Source organism: Penicillium crustosum (genome assembly GCF_028827405.1).
Source record: "Penicillium crustosum strain IBT 35664 chromosome Unknown utg000001l_segment0_segment0, whole genome shotgun sequence".
Classification (NCBI taxonomy): Eukaryota; Fungi; Ascomycota; class Eurotiomycetes; order Eurotiales; family Aspergillaceae; genus Penicillium; species Penicillium crustosum.
In genome coordinates, this window is record NW_026623122.1 from 148,646 (window position 1) to 165,209 (window position 16,564).

The 16,564-nt window shown below is 47.5% G+C and overlaps 11 protein-coding genes across 11 annotated transcripts; 8 read left to right on the forward strand and 3 right to left on the reverse strand.

The window, feature by feature from the left end:
• Positions 1-643: 643 nt before the first annotated feature.
• Positions 644-1,742, forward strand: N7487_000057 (lipase family protein; the record flags this gene model as incomplete). Its single annotated transcript, XM_056867806.1, has 4 exons — positions 644-725; positions 807-972; positions 1,035-1,371; positions 1,443-1,742. The coding sequence occupies 4 exons, from the start codon at positions 644-646 to the stop codon at positions 1,740-1,742; spliced, it is 885 nt and encodes a 294-aa protein (XP_056732590.1).
• A 493-nt stretch (positions 1,743-2,235) lies between these two features.
• On the forward strand, positions 2,236-3,381 carry N7487_000058 (DUF3431 domain-containing protein; the record flags this gene model as incomplete). The annotated part of the gene is made up of 3 exons (XM_056867807.1): positions 2,236-2,600; positions 2,671-3,113; positions 3,173-3,381. The coding sequence occupies 3 exons, from the start codon at positions 2,236-2,238 to the stop codon at positions 3,379-3,381; spliced, it is 1,017 nt and encodes a 338-aa protein (XP_056732591.1).
• A 423-nt stretch (positions 3,382-3,804) lies between these two features.
• N7487_000059 (putative dephospho-CoA kinase) lies at positions 3,805-4,617 on the forward strand (the record flags this gene model as incomplete). The annotated part of the gene is made up of 1 exon (XM_056867808.1): positions 3,805-4,617. One exon carries the CDS (start codon positions 3,805-3,807, stop codon positions 4,615-4,617), a length of 813 nt encoding a protein of 270 aa, XP_056732592.1.
• Positions 4,618-5,196: 579 nt separating this feature from the next.
• Positions 5,197-5,984, reverse strand: N7487_000060 (uncharacterized protein; the record flags this gene model as incomplete). The annotated part of the gene is made up of 3 exons (XM_056867809.1): positions 5,197-5,463; positions 5,516-5,860; positions 5,916-5,984. 3 exons carry the CDS (start codon positions 5,982-5,984, stop codon positions 5,197-5,199), a joined length of 681 nt encoding a protein of 226 aa, XP_056732593.1.
• A 274-nt stretch (positions 5,985-6,258) lies between these two features.
• Positions 6,259-7,058, forward strand: N7487_000061 (zinc-finger domain-containing protein; the record flags this gene model as incomplete). The annotated part of the gene is made up of 3 exons (XM_056867810.1): positions 6,259-6,603; positions 6,694-6,861; positions 6,930-7,058. 3 exons carry the CDS (start codon positions 6,259-6,261, stop codon positions 7,056-7,058), a joined length of 642 nt encoding a protein of 213 aa, XP_056732594.1.
• Positions 7,059-7,362: 304 nt separating this feature from the next.
• Positions 7,363-7,937, reverse strand: N7487_000062 (YjbQ family protein; the record flags this gene model as incomplete). The annotated part of the gene is made up of 2 exons (XM_056867811.1): positions 7,363-7,521; positions 7,662-7,937. The coding sequence occupies 2 exons, from the start codon at positions 7,935-7,937 to the stop codon at positions 7,363-7,365; spliced, it is 435 nt and encodes a 144-aa protein (XP_056732595.1).
• Positions 7,938-8,769: 832 nt separating this feature from the next.
• Positions 8,770-9,933, reverse strand: N7487_000063 (uncharacterized protein; the record flags this gene model as incomplete). The annotated part of the gene is made up of 3 exons (XM_056867812.1): positions 8,770-8,937; positions 8,994-9,462; positions 9,527-9,933. 3 exons carry the CDS (start codon positions 9,931-9,933, stop codon positions 8,770-8,772), a joined length of 1,044 nt encoding a protein of 347 aa, XP_056732596.1.
• Positions 9,934-10,809: 876 nt separating this feature from the next.
• On the forward strand, positions 10,810-11,172 carry N7487_000064 (MFS general substrate transporter; the record flags this gene model as incomplete). The annotated part of the gene is made up of 1 exon (XM_056867813.1): positions 10,810-11,172. The coding sequence occupies one exon, from the start codon at positions 10,810-10,812 to the stop codon at positions 11,170-11,172; it is 363 nt and encodes a 120-aa protein (XP_056732597.1).
• A 940-nt stretch (positions 11,173-12,112) lies between these two features.
• Positions 12,113-13,094, forward strand: N7487_000065 (N-acyl homoserine lactonase family protein; the record flags this gene model as incomplete). The annotated part of the gene is made up of 3 exons (XM_056867814.1): positions 12,113-12,231; positions 12,285-12,432; positions 12,486-13,094. The coding sequence occupies 3 exons, from the start codon at positions 12,113-12,115 to the stop codon at positions 13,092-13,094; spliced, it is 876 nt and encodes a 291-aa protein (XP_056732598.1).
• A 969-nt stretch (positions 13,095-14,063) lies between these two features.
• N7487_000066 (glycoside hydrolase family 32 protein) lies at positions 14,064-15,750 on the forward strand (the record flags this gene model as incomplete). Its single annotated transcript, XM_056867815.1, has 2 exons — positions 14,064-14,450; positions 14,515-15,750. The coding sequence occupies 2 exons, from the start codon at positions 14,064-14,066 to the stop codon at positions 15,748-15,750; spliced, it is 1,623 nt and encodes a 540-aa protein (XP_056732599.1).
• Positions 15,751-16,075: 325 nt separating this feature from the next.
• On the forward strand, positions 16,076-16,421 carry N7487_000067 (uncharacterized protein; the record flags this gene model as incomplete). Its single annotated transcript, XM_056867816.1, has 2 exons — positions 16,076-16,134; positions 16,205-16,421. The coding sequence occupies 2 exons, from the start codon at positions 16,076-16,078 to the stop codon at positions 16,419-16,421; spliced, it is 276 nt and encodes a 91-aa protein (XP_056732600.1).
• Positions 16,422-16,564: the final 143 nt, after the last annotated feature.

The window sequence follows — 16,564 nt, forward strand, 5'->3', positions numbered from 1 at the left end:
ATTGACTGACCTCGGGACCATGCAATGTGCTAACTCAAAGCCAATCAACAACATCGACAACATCAACAATCGTTACAATTTACTTTGGTACCTTTTCTCAACATGCAATGAGCCCACAATAGTCCTCTTCACGGAAACTTACATCGCATAGGGAAACGATCACCGTGGAACTAACTTTACAAGGTGCGGAGTATAAATTAAGCGCTCCTACTTATGGCACTAACTCTGGCACTAACACTGGCACTAACACTGGCACTAACCCCTAGAATACTCTACTGTCTTACTGTGCAGATTAACTATCCTCCAATGTGTTACCCAGGGGCTGCGTTCCCGGTGAGGAACGAACCAAACTATTACACGAATTCCATGCCGATCCCACCGGAATTCCACCGGGTCACGCGTGGCACATGCGCCATGAAACCGGAGATATAGCTGAGTCCGGAAAAGATTGAATTTTAGCAGAGAATGGGCACTATACCCCGCTCCTTGAAGATGCCACTATCTGTGAAAGGTTTTGATCTATACGAATTGGTATGGATTCGCCGAGCATACATAAGGAAGCCGTGTCTGCCTGGCTCCCAATGTGTTCGCAGATGTGTGTGCACCATCGTTGAGACAGCCCTATTCCAAAGACCTCTCCACAATGCTCCGTCTCGGTCGGCTTTGGGGTATCGCTGCTCTTGCGGCAGTGGCAGTTGCTGCTCCTTCTCGTTCCGTCCCTCGAGGTATGAATACGCGTTCCGGTGTTTTTTTTTTTTTTTTTTTTTTTTTTCTTCAGAATAATAACTGACCAACGCAACGAGCAGATGTGTCAAGTAGTGTGCTTGATCAATTGACCCTATTTTCTCAATGGTCTGCGGCATCATACTGCACAAACAATGACAACTCAACCGGCGATGCGGTGTCTTGCGAGGCCGGCAACTGTCCATTGGTGGAGTCCGCTGACACAACCACTCTATACGAGTTTAATGAGTATGAGACCAACTTCCAGGGTCAAGTCACAGACTGTTCGCTAACACAGTGACACCTATCAGATCATGCAGCTATGGCGATGTCGCCGGCTTCTTCGCAGTCGACAAAACAAACAAGCTACTCATCGTCTCATTCCGAGGTACCCGCACACTAAAGACTTGGATCGCGAACATCAATTTTGGCTTCACCGATGCCAGTAGTATCTGCAGTGGTTGCGAGGCCCACAGCGGGTTTTTGGAATCCTGGGAGGTTGTCGCGGATGGTCTGACATCCAAGATCGAGGCCGCACAGACAACATACCCGGGCTACACTCTTGTCATCACAGGCCACAGCTTTGGCGGAGCTCTTGCCGCCTTGGGAGGCACCGTCCTTCGAAATGCGGGATATGAACCGAACGTGGTAAGTACCATTTACCATTATTATCGCAATCCGTGATATAATACTCCATAGTACATGCTCACAAATTATAGTACACCTATGGCCAGCCCCGGGTGGGCAATGAGGCTCTGGCTGAATATATCACCAACCAAGGCAGTTTCTGGCGAGTGACGCATGAATCTGATTTGGTGCCTAAGGTGCCACCTTCACACATTGGTTTTAGCCACTCCAGTCCCGAGTACTGGATTACTGCTGGTAACGATGTGACAGTGACCTCGTCTGATATTGATGTCATTGAAGGCGTAGGATCGAAAGCTGGAAATGCGGGGACATTGGATCCCAGCATTGATGAACATAGATGGTATTTGGGATATATTAGTCAATGTCAATAGGCAGTATGTCTGGACATCTACATCTATGTAGTAGATGTATATATAGTTATATATATTGGTCATACTAATGCAATTTATATATCTCATATTATTATATTAACTTACCTACTCTTGATTACTTTGATAAAATGTATTTTATATATTTATAGCTTTTCTAATTGTTATAATTGTGAGATGAAGCCATGAAGCTACAAAGCTGTGTATTAAGCTATAAGGTGCACGGAGTACGGAGGACCAAAACATAAAGCTTGGCCGTTGTGGAGAACTTCAACTTGCGACACGTCAACCTCCAGATGTCTCTGACAAGTGCAGGATTTATTACGGTTACCTACACAGATACTACATGAATTGGTATCTGAGTACTATTCTAAGTATATTCTACTTGTTCCCGGATTTCTCGAGCTTCTCCCGGGGCCTTGATTTCCCGTTGATTGTGAACCTCTCTCCCCCCTCAATGACTTGACCACTCGGGCAGAGTGCCCTCCCATCCAACATGTTGTTCGCTCCTAGTGGGCCTCAAGGTCCCCGACGTCGCAGTCGAATGAAGGCTATCTTCCTTACCATTTTCATCGTTCTCGCCTTGTACCTTTTATTCTTTTCCACAACGGACTCTCCCGTGAAGACCGAAACAAGCAGTTATGCCGAGAAACATGGATCAACAAAAAAACCAGACGAGCTGGCTCGTCCTGCTGTACCGAGACACAAGGATATGGTCGTGGCTAGCATGAAGAGTGATGACACGTCATGGCTGCTAGAATACTTTCCCGACTGGACGAAAAGTATCTACGTGGTGGATGACAAGGATGCGCCGTTGACGGTGACACGGAACAAAGGTCGGGAGTCGATGGTGTATTTGACGTGAGTCCAGGTCCAACGTGCAAAGTGTGTTACCTCTCGTACCTCATACTGACTCGAGCTGTTGAACTAGATACATAATCGACAATTACGATAATCTACCAGATACAATGCTCTTCATCCACTCGAAACGCTACCAGTGGCACAACGACGACCCATACTACGACGGCATCCCACCACTCCGAAACATCCAGATTCCATACATACAAGAGCAAGGATACGTCAACCTCCGATGTGTTTGGACCCTCGGATGCCCGATTGAAATCCGTCCTCACACCGACACACATCGCAGCAACGTACACGCCGGTGAATACTTCAAGAATGGATTTATGGAGCTATTCCCTGGGATCCCAGTCCCGGAAGAGGTAGGTGTGTCATGCTGCGCGCAATTTGGTGTGTCCCGCGCCAAGGTGCTGGAACGGCCGCGCAGTGACTACGAGCGCTTCCGCACCTGGCTAGCGGACACGCCGCTAGAGGATGATTTGAGTGGACGAATTATGGAATATTCATGGCATAGTATGTGTTTTTCTTGAAACCCTGAGTTCCGATCGAAAGCTAACATATTCCCCCCCCAGTGATATTTGGAAAGGACCCTGTGCATTGCCCCAATGCGAAGGAATGCTATTGCAAGTTGTTTGGACTATGCGATCTGACCTGCCCATGGGAAGGTGGCTGTGATGACCGTTATTCCCTGCCACCATTCTCTTCGTTGCCCAAGGGATGGCCGGAGATTGGATGGAAGGGCCAAGCACAGGACACCTCACATGGATTGCCGGAAACTTGAATTGATGGATTGAAAAAATCAGCTACATAGGCCGACCTCCCTTTTGACTGCCTTGAGTTAGGCATCTTTCTCTGCATATATGCGCTCCCCAATTGGAGTGCTAATAGGATGCATCTATAAGTGCACGAGGGATATCCATCCGTCGCTACTGGGATTGCAAGGATTTCCTCCCAAAATGATATAATCGAATATATAGCAAATTAGTTAGCGAAAGCAGCTTGATTGGAATTTGGAGAATCTATAATTTTCCTACTTGCATACATGTACAGTATGTATGTACCTAGTTAACTATGTACCTAACTACGTGACGTACATAAAAGACGTGCTTAATGCGGAGCCGAGGCTAATTTTATCTCCCCGCATTCGTAACTTCAACTTCTTGACATCTTTGCTCTCTCTCTCTCTTCTCTCTTTAAAGCCAAAATGTTGATCATCGGACTCACCGGCTCAATAGCAACGGGCAAGTCAACTGTCTCATCCATCCTCTCCACACCACCCTACTCCCTCCCGATAATCGACGCCGATCTCCTCGCCCGTAAAGTAGTCGAACCCGGCACCGCAGGCTACAAAGCAATCGTCAACTACTTCGGCCCCAGCACACCGGACTTATTATTGGAAGATGCGCCCGCAAATGCAAACGGGAAACCACTGAATCGGCCAGCGTTGGGGCGGCGCGTCTTCGGTAGCACAGAAGAGCGCAAACGCGACCGACAAGTCCTCAACGGCATCGTCCACCCCGCCGTCCGGTGGGAAGTCTACAAAGCCCTAATTTACCACTACCTACGTGGCCAATGGGCAGTTGTCCTGGATGTACCTCTCCTCTTCGAGAGCGGGATGGATCTTATCTGCGGAACGGTGATTGTGGTCGGTGTTCATGACCCTGAGATCCAAACCGCGCGGTTGCGCGCCCGTGATGCGCATCTTACAGCCGAGGATGCAGAGAACCGGGTCCGGAGTCAGGGGGATGTGCGGACAAAAGCGACGCAGGCGGAGTTCCGGGGGACGACGACCGGGCGCGGGGTTGTGGTTTGGAATGATGCTGATAAGGCCGAACTGGAGGTTGCTGTTAAGGGAGCTATGACTAGTATTGCGGCGTCAAGTCCGAGATGGTGGGCGTGGACGTTGCTGGTTGTACCACCGGTTGGGTTTGGGGTTGCTGCTTGGAATTTGATTGTGAATTTTGCAACGCAGAAGGGGTGGGAGAAGAAGAAGCAGGAGGAGAAGGCGAAGCTTTGAGGGCGGTTTCTTGTTTCTTTTCGAGAAGGTCTAGTCGCTACTTAGGTATCTCTACGTAGTGCCTTTTTGCTGTGTCTTTATATCTTTAGTCTTTATCAGGGCAGTGTCACTTTAGACTCAGTGAGGTCCTTAGCAGAGCCCAGGGCCTAGTATATATACAATGTACATCGATTATTATTATGAGAACAAGTTCAAATTTTCACACATGGCCCAAGAACAAACAATGCCATCAAAGACACGTTCCACGAACCTTTGTTCATTGGACAGCGAGGTTATGCCAGACCAGTACAGGGAGCTGTGAACGGCTTCTGCATAGTGCGTACCACTTTCTTGGTGCACATTAGAGCTCTACTTACAGACTCGGTGTATACGAGAGGGAAATATTGTCGTCCAAACATCTAACTCCACCGAACTGAAGATCAATGATATATTAGAGGTTCGGAGGAAGAGCCGGCACTTATTACCAGGTGACAGTGAAAAGGAATCAATTAATGGAACCCTAATACGCCATACATGCTATGCTAAAACGCCAATCAAAAAGATCTGAGTTGGATATGTCGTGGGAGATCATCCATCCGTTTAGTAGCTCTTGCGCTTCTTCTTCTTCTTCTTCTTGTCAGAGGATGGGGCTCCCAACAAAGACCCCCGGCCAGAACCAGATATACTAGTGAGTTCAGACAGTTTGGTTTGGCGTGTGTTTGCTCTGGCTTTGGCTTCTGCCTTGAGTCTGGCTTTTTCCATCATTTTACTGACTTCTTGTGGATTGGACGGGTTGATTATGTCTTCATCTTCATCGTAGTCGTCCTCCTCATCATCATCACCTTCCTTTCGGGGTGTAGTTTGTGGCTAAGAATAATGAGCATAAAATGTGGAGTGTGAGAGATGAAAGAAAACTGACCTTGCGCTCTTTGCGCTTGAAATTGCCATACGCACGCCGACCACCGGAGTAGGTATCGTCATCTGCATCCAGCGAGTCTGCCGCCAATACCATAGGCTGCTGAGTGGACTGGGGTGTAGCAGGAACGTCCAAAACCCAGTGTGTCTCACCGGCCTCGGCAGCTGCTCGTGCAACAGCTTGCTGTCGCTTTTCTTCTTCAGCGGCAAGTGCAGCGGCAATCGCTTCCATATCTGAGGTGCGAGGGCTCTCAGCCTCGGTAGAGAGACGGGGACGCTTTGAATTGTGCGGGCTGGCATCGGAAGATGGGCTTTGAGTTTCTTTTGCAGCTGCAGCGCGTTGCATAAACTGGGATATAATGTTAGTTTACATGGGTTGTTAATCAGAAAACCGTCATTCATACCTTCATGGTCAATAGATTTGACGACATGGTCTTCTCAGGCTTTCCAGCCGGGGAGGAAGAGCCAGCCATGATGGGTTGAAAGTAAAACCTCAATGGATATGAAGGCTAATTTCAAAATAAGAGGTAGGAAGATGTCGAACCACTTTGGACTGAGGCACAAAATAAAATGATGCGGCAGAAAATCCAAAGTGTAGGGTGGAGCTATCTCAAACCAGCAAGCGGTGAAAATCCACCAAACCACACCTCGCGGATTATTCAGTGCCGACTTGCACCTGGTCCCTTGCCAAACGCTCTTTTTGTCCTCTGTCCATAACCAACCACCCTCGGGGAAATCTTGCCCAATATGATGTCCTGTGGCCGCAGACTTGTGACCTTTGCGTCGGTTCGCCCGCGCTTCGTTGTCCGCGCATACTCCTCGACCGTGCCCCGTCTGAACGAGAACCCTATCCAAGTCAATGACCCGACCCCGCGGAAGCCCGCCCCGAACGTCTCCGCAACCAATGCCGTGCCTACCGAGGAGTTTGGACGTCAGCGTAACGACGGTACTCTCCAGGAGGCCCCCGAGGTTGGCGAGCGCATCCGGAGCATGCAGGCCCCCAACCGCGCTACCACCTGGGCCGCCAGCCAGCAGCCGCGCGAGAAGGCTATGGTCGGACCTCGCTTTGAGCAGACAATTATGGAGACCCAGGTACGAACCCATTGAAAAATAGCAGTGGTGATGCAATTACTGTTGGCAATGTATATACCAAGGATTGAGAACTAACTTGCTACTCTTTAGCCGCAACCATATGCCGCTATCGAGCTCATTCACAGACAGCCCGTCCGCTGGACAAAGTCCAGGGTTGTCAGCTGTGACGGTGGCGGTGGTCCTCTCGGCCACCCCAAGGTCTTCATTAACACTGACAAGCCCGAGATCGCTACCTGCGGATACTGCGGTGTTCCCTTCGTATGTGCACTTATATCTGCCGTCTTTCCACCGGCTACCATTGGATCATTGCTAATATCTCTCTCTAGGCCCACGAACAGCACCGCGCTTACTTGAAGTCCCTGCCCGCCACCAGCTACCCCCTCGAGCCCACCGGTGATGCCGCCGAGGTCAACGAGTCTCAGCGTGTGACAGAGGGTAGCTTGGAGCAGCGATAGACGGCTAGCATGAGATTTCCTTTTATCGGCGTTGCACAATATTTGCGTTTTTCAGTTTTGTTTTGGGCCTGAGGCCGTGTACAGAATATCGATGAATGGATGTACTGCCCTTCGATCGTGTGTGATGATGGTATTGTCCTCAAAATGTTTGTACTACTTCGACTACCATATGATGATCTCATATAATCTGGGTCATTTGTCGACTCTCTCGCCAACCTAAATCCCTGTTTTCCTTTTATCTTGCATCACTCGTAGCCGGGACTTCCTAGATAAATCACAATTGCCCGCGCTCAGCCCCATCCAGTCAAGCCTTCTGGCCTTGGATCGTCGCGACAACCTTGCGACTGTGCCGACTGGTCCGGAATTCCAGGTACCAGATGCCCTGCCAAGTTCCTGTTGCCAATCGACCGTTTGTGATGGGGACATTGACCGAAGCGCCAATGAGCGCAGATTTGATGTGAGCCTGCAGTGCATTAGTGGCTGATTTCGAAAAGAGAGGGTAAAAAGAATCGCGGAAGCTAGTTAGAGCTGGACTCTTCAAGCGAGAGTATCCCGATCCAACCAAAAAGACCCCTTGATTCTCTGCTATTCCCAAAGACATACAGGCATATCATCCTCGCCCTCGGCAGAATGACGATACAGATTTCCCTTCTTATCCATAGGCGCAATGCGGTCTAGCGCATCGCTCATATCGGCGCGAACATCGTCATCCCAGTTCTCGTTCAGCGAAAGCGCACAGCTGGTGTGTTGCACGAACAAATTCAGCATGCCGACTTTGTAGTCGCGGATCTCGGGGACCTCCTGGAGGACATGGTCGGTGATAAGGTAGGAACCGCGGCTGCGAGCGGGGAGAGTAAAAGTCTTTTGGGACCAAGACATGGTATATAGAAATTGAAAGGGAGATGTGCTGAGAGTAAGAATATGTGAGCTCTGAAGAATATCGAGGGGCAGAAAATAAGAGTTGTTGTGATTGGGTGGGTTCTGTGATGTCATTGGATCTACTACCTCTCTTACTCTTTCTCTCTCTACATATGTACTTTGTATATACATTGGGCAGGAATATCTTTACTTCATTGCTTATATGACTATCTTCAAGGTACAACAATGTTAAATGAACCTTGGAAGGGTTGGGCACAGTAATCAAGAACGTGATATTGGCTTGGGTTGCGAGGTCACTCATTGTCCCTGGGCACCACCAAAAATGGTCCACATGGCAATACGGGTACAAAGAGCCTTGGCCTCTGGGTCTTGGACAACATCGAGGGTTTTCTTCCAATAGAATGCAGTGAACGGCACTCGGGTTATCTCGGATGCAAATGGTGCATCTCTCAGCCAGCCTACGCACGGAGTGATAATCAAGTCACTATGAACTAAATAGGAGATTATTTCTTCTAGGCGTTGTACTGCTGCGATATAGTTGTATGGGCTGTTCTAGATGATCGGGCAAATGAGTATGGTATCTTTTTGGACTGGTGTGACAGCTAAGAATAGGAGTCTGAGCTGATATAGCTAGTTTGCCTTTGCCGCCGATCATAGGACAATTCCTCACTACAGTATCTACAGTATAGAATTTATATCTCAAACATCACCCGCAATCGAGTCATTATACCGTTTATGCCCTGCATTTATTATTAAAAAGAGGAAAGTATAAGTTAGCGCTAGAAAGAGGAGAATATGTCGCTTCTTTGGTAGCAATCTGGCTCCCTAAACACTATGCATCCTCATTATAAGGTGGCAAATATTGCTCATCCGCAAGCAACTCCACTAGATGGTATCGATGATGTGCCGTGAAGAGCATAATCATTCCCTGGGTGAAATTCTTAACTAAAGCGAGCAGCGATGGACTATTCCGAAGCTGTTCATAAGCTGACTTTGTCACCTACAGTCAATTGTTAGCAGTCCAGGCCTTTACAAGGCCAAGAGTTTGAAACTTACAGCAGGGGTATAGCTCGTGAGGTACCGCAAGACATCCAAATGCTGGACATGATGCGCGTCGGCAAAATTCTCCACGAAATTGCCTGTTTCATCGTTGAGACAGAACTCCTTGTAATATGACAAGATATCGTTGGTAAAGTCAATGAAGAGCACAAGTTCCAGAGTGACGGGGAAATACTGCATAACATATTCGTCTTCGGGAAAGACACAGTTGGGATAAAGAAAATGGATCATGATCTCTGCACCCCCGACCTTAGTTCTCAAGAACATAGGCATGAGACGGGACTCGCTGGAGAACTTGAAATTGGACTGTTTGATCTTATACTCGACGACACGTCCATTGATGTAATCAAGCATGCCTTTAATCATCACCGAGTGGCAGTATGGGCCGTAATAGCTCGATAGATTGCGAAGGTGAGAATCCAACCCAGTCAGGATGGGATGCTTGTGGTGTTGGTTGAGAACAAAGCTAAGTAGATCAGCATACGCATACAGTTGAATACTAGCATGATGAAGTCAAGTTGAAGACTTACTTTTGACCAAATGCTTGAAGTTCTTCTATGAACTCCTCCGCCACGTCATCCACCAGAAACATATATAGGAATTGAATGGCACCAAGCACCCTCACCTGGAAGGGAAGAGACGTGTACCCGTGATATGCAAAGTTTACCGAAGGGTTGAGGGTTTGTTGGACCGATTTCTCGTTCTTCTCTCCCAGACCCAAATTTTGGAAATATTGCCAAACAGCGATTTTCATCTCATGGTCTTTGACGACGTGGATGCTGCGATCAAAGCCAATATCCCCAAGAAAGGTCCTGATCAGGGATTTGATTTCATCAGTTTGAGCCCTTCCTGTATCAACACCTGTCCCATTGGTATTAGTTGATGTCATTTGGAGTCCATGATAGGCGAGCTTGCTTTCTGCAAGAATAGGGTCCATATTGTCAACTCAATCAATTCAACGGTAAAGGGTAACAAAGATACCAGAGACTGCGACCAAATGGTGGGATAGAGTGAAGTCGGGAAGGCAAAGACTCTCCCAGCTTCGGTCGTTTGTCGCCGTTACACACAAACGGCATAGATATACTACGTCGTACGAAGGTGTGACCGGAATAGAGGAAAATGATATATACCACAGGTGTCTCTTTATCTCAAGTTTTATATTGCCATGGATATAGGGTTAGGTGGTAGTTCATATGTAATTATGTCCGCACAGCTAACCTTGCCGTTGCATACATGTAGTTTATGGAAGTAAAGTCCTGGCTTACTTTCTTTACATTTCATGCCGAATACCTCCTAGTATCATCTTTATAACATATTACCTCATCCGTTGTATGCTATATAGTTCGACTTATACTAATTTAACATTATCAAATGTGAGAAGCTGATCTACTTGAACTGTAGGAATTCGCTCTCAGTCCAGATCTTCCACACCAATCTCTCGCCACTAACCTGTCCACTTCTCAGAGTATCCAATGAAAAAGTGAACACAAGGGATTTTTAAATACCGCTTCAAAGGCGTAGCTTACAATGCCGTGAGTTTCCACTCCGGTCATCCAAGATGCTTCTCCGGCCACATCAAGCAAAACTTGCACACCACCTTTCTCAGAAGGAGAGCAAAACACCACCGGAAGAACAGCAGCAACAATCGATCTCGGTAGAGTCGCAATTTTGGCGACGTGCTGCAGAGAACCGAAATTCGAATCCACACAGTCAAACATGTAAAGGGGAATGGAAGGACTCTCCGTGCTCAAGATATTGAGAATGGAAGTTACGGCATCTCTGGATCTGAGCTAAATGCTCGATACTCAATCCAATGGCTCTACAGCATCTCCATTGTTCTTTCCTTCGTCGGTTCTGCCGTCTATGGTGCTGCGCCCACTCTCCAACCCTGCCAACCCTGATTGTGGGTCGTGCGATTGCTGGCCTGGGATGTGCGAGCCTGCTGGTCGGTGCCTTTTCCCTCGTTCCATTCATCGCTCTGCCAGCAAAGCGCCCTATCATGATTGGCCTCATCTCAGCCTCCCGTGGACTTTCCACAACGTTTGGTCTTTTGATTGGAGAGGCTCTGACTGAGAGAGTCTCCTGGCGTTGGAACGTCTATATCGAACTGCCGCTTGGTGTCGCTATTCAAGTCGCATTTGTTTTTTTTTGCTTCCGTTCGCCCACCGAAGCGTGAGAGCGAATCGTTCACCTCCTGGACAGACCTGGTGCAGAACCTTGATCTTTTTGGCCTGGCATCGTTGCTTCCGTCGGTTGTTTGCCTTCTTGCACTGCAGTGGGGTGGGATCACATATCCGTGGACCGTGGTCAGATTCATGGGTGTTAAAGGACTTTATAGGTGCTTAAAACTACGTATATATGTCTGTTGATATTTCTTAACCTATATTTCAAAGACCTAAGCAGTTTCCACAATGGAACTGCTATAAAGTCACCGGACATCTCTCCGAACATCTCTCCCCGAACATAAGTAGACCCTGATAAATCCGGAGAATTCTAAATCCGAGGTATGTTATTCAGTGCGATTGATTGGCTACGTAGGATTGAGCTTATATAGTTTTTATAGTTTGTATAGCTGTAGATTGTACTTAAAACGCTGAGTAGAACCGGTTAAGAAGACAACAATAAACAGGGATACTATCAGATAGACTAGAAATGCCCTCATTAATATTGCCGAGTTCCCGATGGTCGTCAATGCCAAGTCGATTATTGTTCCGATCTCCATGTCTCCCGAGATCATTATTCGTCAATCCCCTCTTTTTCCCCTTGGGGAATTTGTGGATATGACCTGGGGAGAGAAACCTTGGGAGTCTTCACCCCAACACACAGAGTAAACGGACTTGGAATTCCTAACCTGGAGTGTCCTGTGCATATATATAGATCTTATCATCTCTTAAAACTAGAGATCTTTTGCAAAACCATGACTGAAAACCCCATAATTAGTACTTCTGTCATACAAGATACATCCAAGGGGTCAGCATTGCACTAATCGGTCCCTCTCGGTACCCAACATGCGGGGAAGACCCTGTTATGACTTCATCGGCTCTTCCGGAATACCCTCGGTGATGAAAATCGCATTTTTAAATCATTTCCTCCATTGAATGTCTCTCATCTGAAACATGAGTTCCTCCGATCCCGCCTCTCTACTGGTATCTGCCGCGGTCCCGGCATTCAAGTGTCCCGCTGGGACCAAGATGCACATTCTGAACCTGGGCACCCTCCAAGCAGATGAATCATGGTTTGTGTTTGCCAATGGAGACCAAGTAGTAAACTTCGTACTAACTTGAATAGGATCTTCCGAGGCGGCAATACAAGCTCCTTGAGCAACCTTAATCCGGTAAACAAACGCCGAGATTTAGTTCTCCTGTCCGCTCTCATTGAGTATCCGGGAGTTGGCCTCATTCTTTACGAGACGGGCTGTGCTGAGGATCTAGACGTGGTTTGTTCAGATTGTATGGCAATGTTGGTTATGTATGAACTAACAAAATACAGAAATGGCCAGCACCAGTCACGGATGTCTTTCCGCGAGTTGAGTACTCAGAGAACCATAAACTCCCGAATGCTATCAAAGCCACTGGGAACGACATCAAAGATGTGAAAGCGGTCATCATTGGCCACCTGCACCTTGATCATGCTGGAGGACTTGAACATTTTGCGAACACAGATGTCCCAATCTATGTTCACGAAGAAGAGTTCAAGCACGCGTGCTGGGCGGTAGCAACCGGGGCAGACCTGGGTGTCTATCTAGGACATTATATGCTACTGGAAGAGCTGAAGTGGAATACCTTCAACGAGTCACAACTTGATCTCTTCCAAGGCATAACCCTCCACCATTCACCTGGTCACACACCTGGACTATGCATTATGCAAATCAATCTTGCCAATGATGGACCATTTATTTGGACCACGGACCAGTTTCATGTCGCAGAAAATTATGAGCTGGGTCATCCCCACGGAGGATTGGCTAGGGATCATAATGCGTGGTATCGCAGTCTCAACATGATCCGTAGACTCCAAAGACTGTATAATGCGACGTTAATTTTCGGTCATGACAAGGAGGTTGCCTTCAAACTCATTGATGCGAAGCCATATTATGAGTGAAAGTCTGTACTTCAAGCTTGCTGTTAGACTGCCACTTAATCAAATGAAGACTTCTTTTCTTTCTGAGCTGATCTTGTTGGACGCCAGCTTGTAACTTTAGTTTGACCTGGATTGTTGGAGAAGCGGATGAGAGGGGGAAATTAACCCGAGTATGTTAGGGCAGGTATTTTGTTGAGCTTCTCAGGTTCTTGATGAGAAGAAGTTGAGAAGTGAGTCGTCCTGAATAGGAAGGTGAGTCTAATTAACAGCTTTGACCGCAATAGAGCAATTTAGAGATACCCGACTCGACTCTGCTTCGGTCTTATTGAAGAAAAGATATTTTGTTTAGATAATTCTTGTTAGTTGCATATAGTTCGTCAAAACTATATAGACAGATTATTAATCTCTTCCTCCTTGCTTCCTCTCCAAGACGAGAGTTTATCGGTGTCAGAGTATTGTGGAGCAGCAGACTTCCTGTATGTCTTGCAATCGAGTTACCCCAAGTAAGGACGGTCAAGTTCGGACTTCTAATGTAATCAAAGTGAAAATTGCCGGAGTTGCTCGGATGCTAAAAATCCCTCATTTGATTTCACTTCATTTGCTGTCAGCGATACCTTTTACTTTGTAGTCCCTTCGTGACATCACATCTTACCTTCGGGACCGCACACGCCCCTGCGATATGTGCGGGGTGAGAAGTCTACGGCCCGAATACGTCGTATATATGTATATGTAGTATGTCTTAAGCTCCGAGCTTACTTCCCGAGTTTCAGCGACTTAGCTCCGGGCATGCCGATTGCTCAAGCGTTCTTCCAAGAATGTGGGGTGAGAGTTTGTATTTCCCCGAAGATTTGCAGAATGGGATGTCCAAAGAGGCATGCCAAGAAGTACCAAATGTGGGATGATAGATTTTCCCAGCTATAAATCTTGTATGAATTCCTTCCTAATAGAATAAAATAGCTTTTCTTTGCATAGAGGGTTTCAAATTCCAAGATGGGCAATTTCCTCATGGCCATGGGTCTTCTCGCCGGGACGGTAACCGGATTGAACTATACCGAACCATACCGTCCTCAATATCATTTCTCTCCTGCTGAAAACTGGATGAACGATCCTGCCGGACTGGTATATTACAATGAGACCTACCATCTCTTCTTCCAATATAACCCCGCTGGTATTGAATGGGGGAATATGTCATGGGGTCATGCAACGAGTAAAGATTTGACCCACTGGGAAGAGCGCCCCGTTGCTCTACTTGCTCGTGGATACCCTGAGAATGTCACCGAGATGTACTTCACGGGAAGTGCGGTAGCAGATGTGAATAACACGAGTGGCTTCGGGGTTGATGGAAAGATTCCTTTGGTCGCCATGTATACTTCCATGGTAAGATCACATAACTATTTCACTTGATTACTCCTGGAGACTGACAGCCTTTCCCCCCATAAAGTATCCCGTTTCACAAGAGCTTCCAAGTGGAAAGCACGTTCTGGCAGAGCAGCAATCTCAGTCAATCGCTTATAGTCTCGACGAGGGCGAGACTTGGACAACATATGATGCTGAGAACCCGGTGATTCACAATCCACCCTCTCCTTATGGAGCAGAATTCGAAAACTTCCGAGATCCCTTCGTGTTTTGGCATGAAGATACCCAGAAATGGGTCGCCGTCACAGTTCTGGCATCACTCCACAAAGTTGTAATATGGAGTTCGGACAACCTCAAAGAGTGGTCTTTGGCCAGCGAATTCGGACCCTACAATGCCGTCGGCGGCGTATGGGAATGTCCCAATCTGTTCCAAATGCCCATAAAGGGACACCCATCAATCAAGAAATGGGTATTGGTTTTGGGACTCAACCCTGGTGGGCCGCCTGGCACCGTCGGATCAGGCACGCAATACTTTATTGGCGACTTCAACGGAACGGATTTCAAAGCTGATCCTGCTAGCATCCATCCGGACAACAAGTCTGCCAACTGGATGGACTGGGGTCCAGACTTTTATGCTGCGGCCAGTTATAACGGACTTCCTGCTGGAGATGACGTGATCCAAATCGCGTGGATGAATAACTGGCAGTATGGTGCGACGATCCCGACAAGCCCTTGGCGAAGCGCCATGTCTGTTCCCCGTCAGTTGTCTTTGAAGAATGTTAATGGGAAGGTCACCCTCCTTCAACAACCGCAATACGGCTGGCGGAGTGTTGCTAATCACCACACCTTGAAGCATTCCTGGAAATCTGTATCGAAAGGATCAACCAGCCTAGACTCCCCAGGCAAGGCATTCAAGATCGACATGAGATTTGCTGATCATGACTCCGACGAGTCTCTGGCATCGACGTTTGCGATAGCTGTCCGTGCTAGCTCTGACTTCAAGCAAGAAACACTCATCGGATACAACTTTACCAGCAAAGAGGTCTTCGTGGATCGGAGAAATTCAGGAGATGGATCTTTCGACAAGACTTTTGCAAGCTTGTATCACGCACCACTATCAGCGAATGCGGATAAACGTATCAACTTGCAAGTCTTCGTGGATTGGTCCAGCGTTGAGGTCTTGGGTGGTCAAGGAGAGGTATCTTTGACGGCTCAGATATTCCCAGAGGGAAATTCAACTGAAGCACGGCTTGTGTCGACTGATGGAGCGACCCAGGATGTCAGGCTTCGGATTAACGGAATGGATTCAGCGTGGCACTAAAATAGTGAGAGACAACAAGAAACTAGAAACTAGAAACGAGATGAAATGAGACCAGTGATATTTTGCAAGCCGACGTACACGATATGATCGACTTCAACCATCGGCGTAGTGACAAATTTGGCTTTGAGAGGGTGAGATAGGTGACATGAGAAGTAGCGAGGAGGTGACACTAAAGTGAGAGAGATATCAGAGAGATGTCAGAGTCGAAGTGACAAGTAATGTGGGGACGATGCTGTCTGGCCATCAAAAACCTTGCTCTTCCCAGACTTCTATGGCAATGCTATCAATAATAGCGTTGCCAATGCTGATATTTGTTTCTTTCGGAATGGTCGGTGGGCGAAGAAAGAGCTTGTCGAACCGGATGACCAGTGGCTGGCCATTGACGTAAGACAGAATTGTTCTCGCCTTTGTTGATCATGACAACTTGCTGACATTCGACCCTATCGTTCACCAGTTTCCATAAGTCGAGCACAACATTTGGTGAGCTGCGACTGATCTCAATTGTCATGACAATTTGCACATCGCCGTTCAATTTGGAAAGCCAAAACCGAGCATCAGATATCAATTTCGAAGGGGTCCCCGAAAAGCCAGTTCTACAACAAGGGAAGGCCATTTGGTGGTTCGGCCGTGAGGAAGTATCCTCGGTAAAAATTGGCAGTCTGGCTGTTTAACAGAGCCATTTTTTGCCTCGCAAGTGGCGGATTCAAAGGTTCGAAGATAGTTGATGAGGCCCATAGGTGTAAGACACAAAGATAGATATTTTTCGAATCCTCGTGCCACAGTTTCCTGAGCACGCGAGACTGTCATTTTGACG